This window comes from Colobus angolensis, unplaced genomic scaffold, assembly GCF_000951035.1.
Source record: "Colobus angolensis palliatus isolate OR3802 unplaced genomic scaffold, Cang.pa_1.0 Scaffold503, whole genome shotgun sequence".
In the NCBI taxonomy this organism is placed as follows: Eukaryota; Metazoa; Chordata; class Mammalia; order Primates; family Cercopithecidae; genus Colobus; species Colobus angolensis.
Window position 1 is genome coordinate 1735286 of NW_012118522.1, and position 16444 is coordinate 1751729.

Here is a 16444-nt window from a genome sequence, read left to right on the forward strand (position 1 = left end):
CCATCTGGAAAATTCCTCTGCTCTCAGTTTTCAACCTAAATTACACTTCTTCAGGTGCTTTCCCCCTTCCCCACTCAGAGTAAATTAGATGTTATACGATCTTAGTGTAGCCTATGTTTTTTCCTCATACTGTGTGTCACAAATGCAATGACATCATAATTTGTGATTACCTGCTTAATGACCATGTTTTCCACTATTCTATAAGCTCATCAAGAGCAGGAGCCATGTCTCATTTGCTCAATACTGTGTGCCCAGACCTGGCACAGTGCCTGAGAGCAGAGTTGAGTTATAACCTCCAGAGAATGAGCCTACAGGTGGGCCCAGCAGCAAGGTTGATGGAGGAAAGCAAGCCTGTGAAAGGGGGCACCCCTTTGATTTCATTCTTCACGAGTGTCTAAGTTCATTTTGTGCTGCTAAAACAGAATACCACAGGCCAGCTAATTTATAAACCAAGCTTATTTGGCTTATGGTTCTGGCGGCTGGGAAGTCCAAGAGTAAGGTGCTGTACCTGATGAGGGCCTTCGTGGCAGAAGGTGGAAGGGCAAGAGAACACATGCCCATATGAGAAAGGGAAAGGAGGCCAAACTCCTTTTATCCTTTTATCAGGAACCCAGTCTCACAATAACTAACCCACTCCTGCAGTAGTGGAATTAATCCTTTCACACAAAGGCAGACCCCTCATGACCTAATCATCTCCTAAAGGTCCACCGCTCAACACCTGAATTGGGAATTCAGTTTCCAGCACATGAATTTTGAGAAACACATTCAAACCACAGCAGTGAGCCTCCCAGTCTTACTCCCTTACTGCTTTTTCTACTGCCTTTTCATTATCTATAACCATCATCATGTGAACACACCACCTTAAAGTTGTTGAAAATATGCCACTTTAGGAGAATGTGCTCAGAGGAGGCAACTGATCTCCATACCCACTCCTCACCCCTCACGCCCTGGTCAGCTACTTTCTGTATATTATGTGTTAAAAATGTATGAATGAGACAAGGTCTTGCATTTCCCCTGATTCCTCGACCTCTCATCAATGTCTATTTGGCCCCAAAGTATCCACTCACCACTCATTCCCGCAAGTCCTTCTCTCCTTCTCAAGGTTCATCAAGGGAAGGTGGTACCTTCCTTGATCCTCTAACTCCCCTCATCTAACCTCCTTAGATTCATCCTTCTTCCCCTCAACTTTCAAGTTGAAAGTTCTTGAAAGAATTGTCTCCATTTGTAGCATTCACTTCCTCCCCACCTACTCACTGTTATTTAGTGCTTTATTCACTCGATTCCTGAATAGCTAATACGTGTTCACAACATAGAATTAAAAACATTCCAGAAGGTTCACAGTTAAGCATCTTCTTTCTACTGGTCTCCCCAAGCTTCACATTTTCCTCAGCGGAAACCCCCACTACCAGCATCTTGTTTGTCTTTCCAGAAAGCATATACTTACATTTATTCTTGTTTGTGTTTCTTTATTCAAACGGAAGCATTTCTACGCATTTTCTACCTTTTGCTTTTTTCACTTAAAGTATCTTAGAGAGTGTTCTATCTACATCACGATATCCAAAGCTGCCTCATTCTTTTAAAGGGCTGCCAAAGCCCCATGGTGAGAATGGATCATAAATTCTCTACTCTGGACATTGAGGATATTACTCGTGCTTTGTTCTAACAAACATGCTGCAGTGAGCATCGTTGCACATACAGGATTTTTCCACCCTTGTGAGTGCATCTGTAGGATAAATTCATAGAAACGAAACAGCACTTTGCATTTTGGAATCAAATTGCTCTCCATAGAAGTTGTACTGATTCACCCACTATAGTAGTCCATAAATTCACTGCCCCTCATATTTCTCAACAGATTGTTTTAACAAGCGTTTTTGTTTTTCCAGTCTCATAGGTGAACCAAGCTACTTTTAATTTGCATTTCCTTGTATGAATGCAGTTGTCGCCGGGCATGGTGGCTCATGCCTGTAATCCCAGTATTTTGGGAGGCCAAGGTGGGCGGATTACTTGATGTCAGGAGTTCAAGACCAGCCTGGCGAACATGGTGAAACCCCGTCTCTATTAAAAATAGAAAAATTAGGCATGATGGCTGACGCCTGTAATACCAGCCACTTGGGAGGCTGAGGCAGGAGAACCACTTGAACCCGGCAGGTGGAGGTTGCAGTGAGCCAAGATCGTACCAGTGCACTCCAGCCTGGGCAACAGAGCAAGACTCTGTCTCAAAAAAAAGAAAAGAAATAGGCAAAACAATGCTTACATTTAAGAGCCATTTGTACTTCTTGTTTCACCAACTCTCGGTTTCCATTCTTTGCCCATTTTTTCTACTACATGTTTGGTCTTTTGGTTTTCCTAGGAAAACACTATACAAGAAAACTAGTTCCTTGTCTGTGGTATAAGTTGCAAATATTTTTAATTACTCTGTAACCTTTTGCAATGTGTCTTCTGTGTCCAGGGAAGCAAATGGAACTATTGTCTCGCTGGTTCCCCATGGCATCCTGGTTGTGCCCTTCCAAGGCCTTTCTCTGTGCTCTTTTTTTTTTTTTTTTCAGCATTTGACAATGCTGACCTACCCTTTTTGAATGTGCCTTTAAAAATTACATGTACTACTTTATATTGCACCATGTCCCACCTCTCTGACGGTTACTTCTCTTATTCCTTCGCCAAAATTCCTGTGAAGAATGCCCTTGTAAAGAGATCTTTGAACTCTGCCTCAGCAGTTCCCCAGGGATGAGCCCTGGCAGAAGATCTTGCTGGAGTTTTTTCCAAGCACCTTAAGTCTAGTGTGATGCGCAGACAGCTATTTCCATAGCTGAGTCCAAGGTAGGCTCAGCATGTTTCCTTGGCTCTTTTATTTTTCATCCCCACATCAAGCTCAACATGTCTAAAACTGTTCCTTCCAACTTTTTTACTTCCCTGGGGTTCCTTTCACTCTCCCAATCCTCCTAGGTCTGAATCCTCCAGTTCCCACAGCCCAGGAGTTGCCAAGTCCTATCAGTTCTTCTGTGAAAGTCATCTCCTCCACTTCCGCCCTCCTTCCCAGCCCCAGGTCATCATGCTTGTCACCTCACTCTTTATCATGTGTCTTGGATGATTCTTCAACACTTTTTCCTTCTGCAGTCCTGCACATGCAATCTCCCGCTGCCCTTTGGGGAAGCCTCAATCCCTCCCATGCACCAGTGCTCCTCACACCTCACCAGAGGGCTCTGCACAAAGCTAGAATCGAATGTGAATTAAGGAAGCCTGGATCCAAATGAAGTACCATGTATCCTGGAACTGGAAGATGGCATTTCCAAAAGTGAAAATTATACACACACACACATATATACATATATATATACACATACACACATATATACATATATACACACACACACATATATATATATTTGTCTTATTTCTTTGGACACATCAGTTCTCTGTGTGTGTGTGTGTGCGCGCGCGCTTTGCCATTGTTGCTTTTGTTTGCACTTATTTAATTTATTCAACCAACCAGCGTGTGCTTTTATTCTGGTCTCCCCAACTCCTTCCCTCCAGCCCCGCTCTACTTAGCTCTCACTTTTGCTGCAGTTGTACCCACCCCCTAGAAAAATTGGTGGCAAGGAGCCATCTCCAAGACCCTGCTCCGTTTTCCAGTCCCAGGGACCATCCAGCAATGCCAGGCCAGTAAGAAGGTGGCCTAACCCTGACACTCTTAGGCCAGTGTCTCCTGTCCACCTGCGCCACTCTGCTGTCTTCTCCTTCACCTTCCATGAGCCATCTTTCCCCCACCCCCACCCCAACACACACATACAAAGACCCTGCAGGAAATGGCCTCCAGCCAGGTGTCACAGCAGAGTCCAATGACATTCTAAGACATCTTCGGTGCATGCATGGCCAGTGCCCTGGCACTTGAGTATTTCTTTGGGTCCCAGGATTCAGCATCCCGCTCTGAGGGATGCAACCACCCTCACACATTCAGAGTCACCGGGATGCTGTTTGAGGGTCAGTAGACAGGATAGAGTGAGGAGAAAAGGGGGCATCCGGGAGTGCAGGACTAGCTGCCCGCGGCAGAAGAGAGAAGGGAGGGGAGAGGTGAGGCGCTGGAAGGGGTGGGGACCGCTGGGCTGGCCCAGGCGGGACCGCGCCGCATTGAAATGCCCTGCACGTCGGGGCAGCGGGACAGAGCTTAGGGCGCCCAGCGAGTCTGCGAGTGCCTCGCTCCTCCTGCCGCAACCATGACAGAGAACTCCGACAAAGTTCCCATTGCCCTGGTGGGACCTGATGACGTGGAATTCTGCAGCCCCCCGGTGAGTACCGCCAGGGATTCCACACGCAGGGCCCGGGGTGAGTATCTGGTTCCACAGTTCGGACTCAGGGATGCATGCCACCGAATGAGTATGTTGGCGGGGGGGATAAATTTGGGTTCCAAATGTGTGCGTGGGGTGTCGCCCCACGCGTATGAGTGTGCAGGGGGCACGGCATCCACAGGCGGGTACGGAGGGGCGTCCCGTGGCCGGTGGAGGGTGCAGGTCCTGGGGCGAAGGCCCCGCGCCGCGAGGTTTGCTCACCGCACTTCCTCGCGCGATTGCAAAGGACACTCGGGAGGGAGCGCGGCGAAAGGGGCACCCGTAGGAGCCCGGGCGAGCTGTTTCCCGCCCGACTCCCCACTCCCTGGCGGCCACCGCGTGGGCCCGGGTGCGCGCGGGGCCGCAGGTGCGGGCGGCACAAACGTGACGGTCCCTATCCCGCCCCGGTCCGCAGGCGTACGCTACGGTGACGGTGAAGCCTTCTAGCCCCGCGCGGCTGCTCAAGGTGGGAACCGTGGTCCTCATTTCAGGGGCGGTGCTGCTGCTCTTCGGGGCCATCGGGGCCTTCTACTTCTGGAAGGGGAGCGACAGTCACGTAAGTCCAGAGGGCGGCGCGCGGGGACACCCGTGTCGCCCACGGTGCCCCTAGGGGGAGCCCGAGCGCGGGCCGGCGAGGGACGCGCAGCTGCCGCAGGACCCCTCGGGCCCAGCGTGAGCTCTCCTCTCCAGTCCCACTCTGGCACGCAACTTTCCGCCTTAGGTCAACTTTGTAGAAAAGCAAGCGAAGGTTTCACGGGAGAAGATTGAAGCGTAGAGTAGGGGAGAATGCAGTGGACGGTCCGAGAAAGGCTGTTTTCGGCCATCTCCCGCTAAGCAGTGGCGCGACAGTGGGGAAGGCACGTCACCTTTCGGCCTCAGTGTACTCCTCCTTAAGGGAAAAAATGGAACTGGATGATCTCTAAGGCCTCTCCCTGCTGAGAAAGGCTATGGGTGTAAAATCCAGGACAAAGATAGTGGAGGAATATTCAGACCCATATTCAGACCCATTGGGAAGGAATTTTTGCCTTTCAGAAGATTTTTTTGTGACCTAGCCATGAACATTCCCTTCTTTCTCTGGAAACAAAAACAAAAACAACAAATAAACAAACAAAATGTCTAACTTCCTTAAAGGTGGAAAATCTCTTTTAACAATTAATTCTAGCCTAGTCATCACATGTGATTTAATAGTAGGCGTTTTACTGACTGCTGCCCTACTTTCTTTGTATGCGACTATTTATTTTAAAGCTCCATGGCTCTCCAGGAGTATAAAGACTGCCTCTAAGTTGACTGGGCAGAGCTCCAGTGTGTTCTCTAAATACTCTGAATGTGTTCACCTATGTAAAAGGGGGCATTTTATCTTGATGACCACTGCCAGGTCTGGTATAAGTTTATTTCGACTAATGGAAAAGAATTCCATCTCCAGAGCACACACAAAGGGTTCTTTCATAATCACTATCCTCAGAGGATTGGTGATTGCTGTTTTTTCCTCTCTCCCCTACCATGAAATGCAAAGCATGAACGAATTCCAGTACTTACAGAAAATGGTGCTGAAAGCAATTCAACCATTTTACACATCACATCTTCTGCAGTCACTGCATAATTTGTATTTTTAACTCAAATGTCTAATGTAGATAAGCATGCCATTTAGCACCGAGTCTGTTTTAGAGACTATATCAAATTTACAAGCATCGATTTGTAAGATCAGAATTGCACTGTATTTTGTGGGTATTTGAAAAGTGCCTTAATGTATCTGTATTTTAAATATAGAAGTTGGGCCAGATGCTCATGTTTGAAACAGCAAATGTGAATAAGAGAATGATTTCAGTATCTACATCTCCATCAATAGCGGGGTTTAGATTGTCATCTCTTCGGGAAATTCTGTGGTTTTAGAATGTAAACGATATCTTTTTTTTTTTTTTTTTTTTATTCTTTTGAGACGGAGTCTTGCTCTATCGCCCAGGCTGGAGTGCAGTGGCACCATCTCGGCTCACTACAAGCTCCGCCTCCCGGGTTCACTCCATTCTCCTGCCTCAGCCTCTCGAGTAGCTTGGAACCACAGGCGCCCGCCATTGAGCCCGGCTAATTTTTTTTTTTTTGAGACGGAGTCTTGCTGTGTCGCCCAGGCTGGAGTGCAGTGGCGCGATCTCGGCTCACTGCAAGCTCCGCCTCCCGGGTTCACGCCATTCTCCCGCCTCAGCCTCCGAGTAGCTGGGACTACAGGCGCCCGCCACCACGCCCGGCTAGTTTTTTGTATTTTTAGTAGAGACGGGGTTTCACCGTATTAGCCAGGATGGTCTCGATCTCCTGACCTCGTGATCCGCCCACCTCGGCCTCCCAAAGTGCTGGGATTACAGGCGTGAGATAGCATTTAAAATGCTATCTTTTAAATAACAAAGCCTCAGTGGTATAGGTCAATGGGGGATAAAAATAGCTATGCTTTTTTTGGGTAAAGATTCTGGACATGATATATATTTTAAAATGAATACCACTTGGCATTTAATTATTCAAGGTAAACTTCACTAACTGACAAGCTTCTAAAAAGAGAGATTAAACAATCATACTGAGTAAGCACAACTCTCTTTTTTCATATCTTTTACTTTACTGCAAGATGATTGGTTGTCTGGTTCAGGAGAGCAGTATTAAATTCTAAGAATTCAGAGGAACAGTGAATCACATTTTATTGCCAACAATCAAAGTTATTACTATATCCTACACAGACAGGAGAATGAAGAACACCACGATAGTTTTTTTCTCCCTGATCCATATGACTTAAGTATGAAAAACAAATCGCAAAATACTAAATAGAGTAACTTTGGCACCATCTACGCATAGCACATGCACAGGTCTCTTTGCCTGAATACAAATCTAGGTAGCTCAGACAAAATGCAATCAAAAAAGGTAAGTCTCTGTCAAACAGAAAGACTTGTCAAACCAGATGGATTATCCACTCTTTGGGGATTATCTGTGCCTCGGCTCCTCTGTATTGGTTTATAGAGGAGAACCAGCTGTAATTCACCACCTATCCCTTTCATGTGGGTAAATCCCCTTAGGACAGGTTTACGGAAATTTAGTTGGAGGACTGTGAAGCACTGGAGTACTAATAATCAGGGTACAACTGAACTGGGCTCCAATATTGAGGCCATTTTTCACCCACATTATTGTAAATGGAACAAGGCACTGAAATATGGGAAATTTCCACCAGTATGAGATAACTTACAACCCCACCCTGTGGTATGAGGGAAGGAGATCATTGCTTGGGGCCTTTCCTCTCAGACTAATTTTTCTAGACATTTTCCCAAACATGTAATTAATCTTATAGACTGTAGGCCTTATTAAAAAATCAAGCAAATATCCTTGGCTGTAAAAGTTGCCATATTGAGCAGAATTTTAGGAAATAATAAATTTCATCTTATTTGGATAAAAATATCCTTGGGTGTCCACAGTTCCATGGACTTAGAGCAGATAAGGTAAATGCTGCTCCAACAGCCCAGCCTTGTCCCCAGCTCAGAGTCTAGTATGTTAGAAACTGGACTGCCTCCTCCCCCCGCAACCTCCCCCAGTAGCTTCAGGAGGGCATGAGCTTTTCACTGCTGTCCCCATGCAGATGGCATGGTGCACATAAAAGGTAGGCAGCAGGCTGGGCATGGTGGCTCAGGTCTGTAATCCCAGCACTCTGGGAGGCCGAGGCAGGAGGATCACTTGAGGTCAGGAGTTCAAGATCAGCCTGGCCAGCATGGTGAACTCCCATCTCTACTAAAAATACAAAAAAATTAGCCAGGCGTGGTGGCGCATGCCTGTAGTCCCAGCTCCCTGGGAGGCTGAGGCAGGAGAATGGCTTAAACCTGGGAGGCAGAGGTCGCAGTGAGCCGAGATGGTGCTACTGCACCCCAGGTTGGGTGACAGAGTAAGACTCCATCTCAAAAAAAAAAAAAGGTGGGCTGCAGCTGCACAACCAAGATGCCCTATGTCAAGCTTGTCCTGCATGCGGCCCAGGGTGGTTTTGAATGCAACCCAACACAAATTCATACTTTCTTAAAACGTTATGAGATTCTTTTTTTTAGATTGTTTTAAAAAACTCATCAGCTATCATTAGTGTTAGTGTATTTTATGTGTGGTCCAAAACAATTCCTCTTCTTCAATTGTGGCCCAGGGGAGCCAAAAGATTGGACACCCCTGCACCTAGTTAGGGAGGCTTTGTTGGGGAGAAGACAGCCAGAGGTAGTGGTGGAGGAATGTGAAGTTCAGACTACAGACCACTCTTCTAGTGTGACAACCTTGTCTCCTTAAGAACTGCTAAGAATTTAGAAATGGTTATGTTCTTAAATGTTGCATTGTTTCATTAGTAAAAGCTTATGTGCAATGTTCTTAAAAAAAAAAACAAAAACCGAACCTCTTGTCACATGAGTGGAAGACACTCACATGGGTGTTGCCTGCCAGGCTCCTTCTGACAGTTGTCGCTGACCCATATGAACACTGGCTGCTCAGAGAGCACCCGACAGAACAGAGCCTGCTTTCCAAACCTCACCTGCAGGAGTCGCACAGCCAAAGAAAACAGGTTTCCCAAACCTGGCTGATCATAAGGGCCACCTGAGGGTCAAGGGGACAAGAGACTGGTGGGCTGTGCTCTAGCTCCACTAAATCAGAACCCCTAGGAGTGGTTCTTGTGATCAGGGAAGCCTAGGAGACAGTAAATTGCAGACATCTAAGTTCCTCAGAAAGAGACAGGGAAAGAGGGGCAATGAGGGATGGTTGAGCTGAAACAGGACACTGGTATTTTCTGTGCTGCTAAATGAATGCTGTTCCTAAAAGGGTGCTGGAGAGCAAAGCCATTTCTGTATCTCTGCTGATAATAAAATAGTGCACCATGGGTCTTGTAATAATGAGTTTTCTGCAAGAAATAGATCCAACAGTAACAGATCCTTTTTCCAGTGTTTGTGCATGTAGCAGTCACTTTTCATAATGAGGAAGAAAAATCAGACTTGAATTGGATCTGAGCTATTTGCAGTTTTGACTGGCTGACCTGACATTAAGTAGCAACAGTTTTTCATCAGTTCTCACTCCTCCCCTTTAAAGATTTATATATATGTGTACATATACATCTATAATTTATACATATATAATATATCATATGTGAGATATATAGATATACATCCATATGCATCTAAATCCAAAAAACAAACCCACCTCCTAGCCCTGACACACAGAAAGGTCTACCAGGACAGCACACACTGAGCAGGAGCAGCATCTGAGTTATTTTGAAACCACTGCAGTAATCAGGTGTCTGAGTCCTTGGGGTCGGCTAATTAGTGGCAAACTTAAAAAAAAATGTTTTAAGTGTTGAAATTTGTCTTTCTAACAAAATGTTACTCAGAAATGCAACACATAAGACAGAAAAAGCAGAGCCACTCTGGTTAGACTGTGGATGGACAGGAGAGAACAGAGTGCTACAGTGCCATCCTCACCTTAGGCCATGCCCATGAGATCCCAACAGTTCTAAGTACACTGATGAAAGCCACCTATGAGGTCCAACTTCATTCTACACTCGTGGCAACTCACAAGATCCCGAGATGAGTGGTGTGGCCACCTGTTTTCCTGATTCCTGGACCGGTGCTCTTCTGCAGTGCCAGGTCCCTTCCCCTCTTCCACACACCCCACACATCTCATAACAAAATGCCCTACAGCACCATGGAGTCATTCAGGGAGTACTACCGTTTTGAATGGAAACAAACGTGCACATTGGCCTTCCTCTCCACACATGCTGCTCTATATCAAGCGTACCCTGGTCCTGTCTGCAGTTCTTTTCATATACCTACTACCGTATACCATATGCCTAAGGCACTCCATGCCTAATCTTGACCAAAGGATGAAAACAACTTGTGAAATTGAGGTGCCACTGCAGACATGTTCAGCTGGGAGCCCAATTAACCTTCTGCCTCCTCAATTTCCATTTATCCATCAATAGTTCTCAACCCAGATGCATAATAGAGTTGAGTTTTAGAATAAGAAAGACCTATGCCCACACGCCCTCCCCACAGCTTCTGATTTGATTTGTCCAGGGTGAAACCCAGGCATGGTACCCAGAGAGTCTACCCAGATGCTTCTAAAGTACAGCCAGCGTTGCAAATTACTGAGCTATTGGAATAGGTGTCAGAGACAACCAAAGGTTTTACTCATAAGGTGTTTTTAAGGAAATCATTGCATTAACTAATTGCTGTATGAATGAAGTCTTCGTATATAAATGTATTATTATTAAGGACTATCCCAAGTATCTCTGAAACATATGGACGCTACCTCATAGACTGCCATTCTAAAGATAAGCCCTGAATTGCTCAAAAAAGAAAGCATCACTAACTCTTATGCTCACTTTCAGATTTACAATGTCCATTACACCATGAGTATCAATGGGAAATTACAAGATGGGTCAATGGAAATAGATGCTGGGAACAACATGGAGACCTTTAAAATGGGAAGTGGAGCTGAAGAAGCAATTGAAGTTAATGATTTCCAGAATGTAAGTATATTTCATGCATTTACAGAGTTTAACCAGGCAAGCCTGGGGGACTTTTCTAATTCATGGAGAAGCAGCATTTCTCACACACATACAAACGGTAACTGTTCTTTATAGCAGCTGTAGTGCCACTCATCCACATATGTCATATAGCATATTCTCTTTGAGAAAGGACCAGACTTTGTCCTTCATATTTGCAAAAGAAAAAAACAACACTTCAGTTGTAAAATACCAAAAACAAAAAGAACCACCTTCATTGAATTCATATACACAAGGATTTAGCTGTTTTGAAAAAATTTTTTTACTTCTAGGAAATTAAAGGTATTTCCTAGAAATCAAAATAAAACTTGATTTTTAAATGTGGGGAAAAAAAAAACCCACAGTACCATAGCACTGAAAAGAGCAAGTTCTTCCTAGAATTATATAAAGTCTTGGCAGAAAGATTTGAAGGAGCTACTTCTTTTCAAGCAGATTTCTGTAACACGATGAATGAAATGCTCAAAACTATCCAAGAATGTTGTAAGATTTGAAATTTAAATTTCTGAAGTAGAGGGAAATTTTAATGACCTAATAATCTCATCAGCAACAAGTGGGATCTATTTACATACTTTTCTCAATTCCGATTTCCTATGTGATCCGGAAAATTACCATGAGCAAATTCTCCTATTATAGCATATGTTTTCTGACCATAGCATATTAGAGATAAAACATTCACATCTCCTTTGAAGAGGAGAGACTGTTTTGTTTTGATTTTTTAACAAAAATTTCATTTACAGGCAATTTGAGACATTAAGCTGTGCAGCAATGTTTCAATGTACATCTGCAAACCAAAGTGTCACTCCAGGCCGAATTTCCTGTTGGTCAACATAAATTTTGTTTTTTGTTTTTTGTTTTTGAGATGGAGTCTCACTGTGTTGCCCAGGCTGGAGTGCAGTGGCGGGATCTCGGCTCACTGCAAGCTCCGCCTCCTGGGTTCACGGCATTGGCATTCTCCTGCCTCAGCCTCCTGAGTAGCTGGGACTACAGGTGCCCACCACCACACCCTGCTAATTTTTTTGTATATTTAGTAGAGACGGAGTTTCACCGTGTTAGCCAGAATGGTCTCGATCTCCTGACCTCCTGATCTGCCCGCCTTGAACTCCCAAAGTGCTGGTATTACAGGCGTGAGCCACCGCCCCTGGCCTGGCCTGGCCAACATAAATATTTTATGCCCTTTCATGTTTCACGATGAGGAAGAGGCATCACTATTTGTGTTCTCCTGTTAAATCTGCAGATGGAGTAGGTGAAACTTCATAATGAAAAAAGGCTCTTGAAAATAATGTCTCTTCTGATAGTTTATTGGTCCACAAACACCTCATCGACCCATCTTCCTCTGATTGATGAGAAAAGCTAAAGATGCTTTTCATTTGAGTGAAAGCACTCCTCTTGTTGGTACCAAAATATACCTCATAAGTCCATTTGAATACCCAACAGATGCTAACATTAGAGCTGCTGTGATGTTGGATATTATTTGATCATGACAAGGACTGACTGACTATGTTCAGAATGATCTCTGCCCTGGGGACAGCCTCTGCAGCTCTGTATGTGCCCAGTTGCACTTTGTTTAGTCATAGCTTTGCAAATGATTCTGGTCAATACACAAGTATAATTTCTCTGCACTTATTAAAGGCTTTTACTGCAAGACCCAGGACAGGGTAAAATCATTTTTTCTTTGTACTACTCAACATAAACTAATAAAATGTGACTCCCCAACACACATTATTCAATCCAGAAATTGAATACCTGTGGTGTGCCACAATATTAAGATATGCAAAGGGAGCTACAGAGATGAGTAAGAAAAGATTCATCTTTTTTGAGATGTTCATGTATCAAAAATATTCTTTTAACATATTTTAATTCCAAACCTGTATTTCTGTTTTATAATCCTTTGGTTCTTTTCTAATAATGGTATCGATTGTGTTTTGTTCTCGTAGACCAACAGGGCCACAGATATTTTATAAACTGATCAATTCTCTTTGATAGCTTCCACATTTCTCTAAGTCAGAACTGGTGAGTAGAACATTTTTTTGATGGATAGAACCTGTTGTGGGTTTAAACAAGCCTGAACTTTTGAAAACACATGAATCAGTCACTATGGTACCTACGCTATTACTTTCTCCTGTATTTTGAATCAACAGTCAAATTCAAGAAGCATTTATTGAGACATACTGTGTGCAAGGGATGGTGCTAAGCAGAGGGAATGCAAAAATGATTGACTCTTCCCTCAAGGACCCTTCAGTTCAGTCCAGGAGGCAGACACACACACAGAAATAGCTTCAGGTTCGCCTGGAAAATGTGTTCCAATGAGCTATGAACAGAGAGGAAACATCCTTGCTGAACAGGGGATTGGAGCAGGTCTTACAGAGGTGGTGATGACCAAATCAGGTCCTGAAGAATGATTAGGATTTCAACTGTCAGACAGGTAGAGGAAGGCTCTCCAGGCCCAGGGAAAAATAGCGAACACGAATGTGCAGGCTTGCTCCAGGGTTCTTATTCTAAGTAGCCCAGTTCAGCCCAACTTGGGGAAGGAAAGAAGATGGGGATACAGGTGGGGCTAGATCGTAAAAGGTTTTGAATTATAAATGAACAGTCTCCCCAGTTCATCCAGGACCCCACCAAGATTTTAGTAGAACCCAGTGGGAAAAAACAACCTTCAAGGAAGGATAGCACTGAAAACAGTGCTCCAGGCTCTCCACCCTGAGAAATAGAAAAGCCAAGTTCATTCAAGCTGTGTGAGTTACATTCTAGTTATACTCTCACAAACACCAGCGCTGTGCTTTAAGCCAACCCCCCTAGACTGAATGCCCCATTTATATAACAAAAAGCCTTAGAAATTGAAAGAATAAACTGATGGGTATATGGGTGTTCACTGTATAATTCTTTTAATTTTGTGAATATTTGAAATTTTTTATTTAAAAAGCTAGAGAAAGTAAAGACAGCATAACCTATCAATTCAGCCTCCAACTACAAGGTAAAGGAAAAAGAAATGAAACTAATTTATATTAAAAATATGGACTTCATGTGTAAATGTTCAGCCAGATGCACTAAAAGACATAAAGTCAAACACTTATAGTATAGTAGTAGTTGAATGACTGTCAATGCCACAGCCCAAAATGCAGACAGACACAAGTGTGTGTTGGCAATTTAAATGCTATGTAATTTTCTCAAACAGTGAAGAAAAGCACTGTTTTCTCTCCATTTCACAGTAGTTGCATTCCTAGGAAATTTGTTGTACATTAAGACTATGCCAAAAATTACTTTGTGTTTACATATAAAACAACATTGAGTGCTAGGCACTGATATTTACAAACAGGTTTTTTTTTCCTCCAACCCAGGACAATTAGTTCTTCGGGACTGTCCCAGGCTCTGCAGGACCTGACATTCCTGGGCCCTGTGCAATAAAGGTCAGGGTGCTCCCAATCTTTGTGACAACAAAAAACTCCTCAAAGGATTTCTAAAGTGCTGTCTTGGGGACAGGAACTCCTACCATCCTTGGGAATCTCTGGTTTAAGCTATAGAAACAGATAGATGAGATACCTTAGAAAGAAAAAAATGTGCAGCCAAGGTAAGATTACCTCACTCTTTTGAAAAAAGAATGTTAGATTCTTGGACTCTTCACTCATCACCGTTGCTAGCAAATTTCTTCATTACCACTAGCTTCTAAAGCCTGTTTGTTTGCAAAAACAGAAGGTTTGCTTGGCTTTCTTGTGCTTCTTTCAGTTCCCTCTATTTAATCTCTTAATATAGCTGGCTGCTTGATGTGGAGTTTTAGCTAGACATGGTGGTTAATATGTGTGAATTCTTTCCCACACTTCCCACCCCATGGGGGTTTCAGTTCTCACTGCTGTGTGTCGACTGTCAGAACCAACTTAATACTAGATTTCCATTCAGGGCTGTGAATCCTTCAGTAGAATCAGCTCTCCCCTTTGGGGATATCGTGACGGTTGTATAGCGTTCCCTCCACACATCTCATATTCAGGGGATGTGTTTGAAGTTAAGAGAAAATGTCACATAAGGAGCATCATCTCCCTCCCTGACTTCTGTTTTTCAAACTATGAGTCCTAAATTTACATGCCAAATAAGAGCAGCGGCCCTACAGAAGGCAGCATAAGAAAAAGCAGTTATTCTCCACATGTATTCCTCAGGCTGCCAGTGGAGAATCACTGGAAGGCTTGTTAGAAATGCAGATTTTAGGCCCCACCCCAGACCTACTGAATGGGAAACTGGGGGTGGGGTACAACACTGTTTAATGTAAGAAGTCCTCCAAGTGATTTTTTTTTTTTTTTTTTTTTTTTTGAGATGGAGTCTCGTTCCTTTGCCAGGCTGGAGTGCAGTGGTGCGATCTTGGCTTACTGCAACCTCCGCCTCCTGGGTTTAAGTGATTCTCCTGCCTCAGCCTCCCGAGTAGCTGGGACTACAGGTGCATGCCACCATGCCCAACTAATTTTTGTATTTTTAGAGTAGTGACGGGGTTTCACCTTGTTGGCCAGGATGGTCTCCATCTCTTGACCTCACGATCCTCCTGCCTCGGCCTCCCAAAGTGCTGGGATTACAGGCATGAGCCACCGCACCCCGCCCAGGTGACTTTTTAATTTGCCTTTTTTAAATTGTTACATAATATTTTATATATTTATGGGTTATATGTGATATTTTGTTACATGAATAGAATGCGTAATGATAGGATATTTGGTTTTCATTTCTACGTGTTGGGAACTATAGTCATCCCACTCTGCTATTGAACATTAGAACTTACTTCTTCTATCTAACTGCATGTTTGTACCACTCATTAACCAACCTGTCTTCATTTCCCCAGCTCCACCCATATACTCTTCTCAGCCTCTGGTATCTATCATTTTCTGCTTCCACGGGATCAACTTTTTTAGCTCCTACATAGGAGTAAGAACATATGACATTTGTTTTTCTGTGCCATTTGTTTTTTATTTAACATAGTGACCTCTGGTTCCATCCATGCTACTGCAAATGACATGATTTCATTCTTTTCTATGACCAAATAGTATTCCATTGTGGATATATGGATATATATACCAGTGATCCTTCTCCCTTCCGAGTAGCTGGGACTACGGGCACACACCACCACACTTATCTAATTTTTAAATTTGTTTTGTAGAAATGGGGTCTCATCATGTTGCTCAGGTTGGTCACAAACTCCTGGGCTCAAGCAATCCTCCTGCCTCAGCCTCCCAAAGTGTTGGGATTAGAGGCATAAGACACTATGATTGGCCCTTTTTAAATCTTTTTTCTTTATTTTTGTCTGACTGGGTTATTTCAAAAGACTTGTCTTCAAGTTCTGAGATGCTTGAAATAGTCTATTGTTGAATCTTTTCTTTTTTTTGAGATGGAGTCTGGCTCTGTTGCCCAGGCTAAAGTGCAGTGGCGCCGTTTCAACTCACTGCAACCTCCGCCTCCTGAGTTCAAGCGATTCTCTTGCCTCAGCCTCTCAAGTAACTGGGATAATAGGCGTGCACCACCATGGCCAGCTATTTTTTGTTTTTTGGGGTTTTTTTGTATTTTCAGTAGAGACAGGGTTTTGCCATGTTGGCCAGGCTGGTCTCGA

General features: G+C 43.9%; 1 protein-coding gene across 2 annotated transcripts in view; it reads left to right on the forward strand.

Annotated features, from left to right (window-relative positions):
- The first annotated feature begins 4122 nt into the window (after nt 1-4122).
- The window catches only part of LECT1 (leukocyte cell derived chemotaxin 1), a 36876-nt gene continuing 24554 nt past the window's right edge, over nt 4123-16444 (forward strand). For both annotated transcript variants that reach the window (XM_011960097.1, XM_011960098.1), the window contains exons 1-3: nt 4123-4283; nt 4738-4878; nt 10693-10833. In XM_011960097.1, coding sequence (XP_011815487.1) covers nt 4212-4283; nt 4738-4878; nt 10693-10833 — 354 coding nt within the window. In that variant the 5' untranslated portion in view covers nt 4123-4211. The remainder of the gene's footprint in view (nt 4284-4737; nt 4879-10692; nt 10834-16444) is intronic.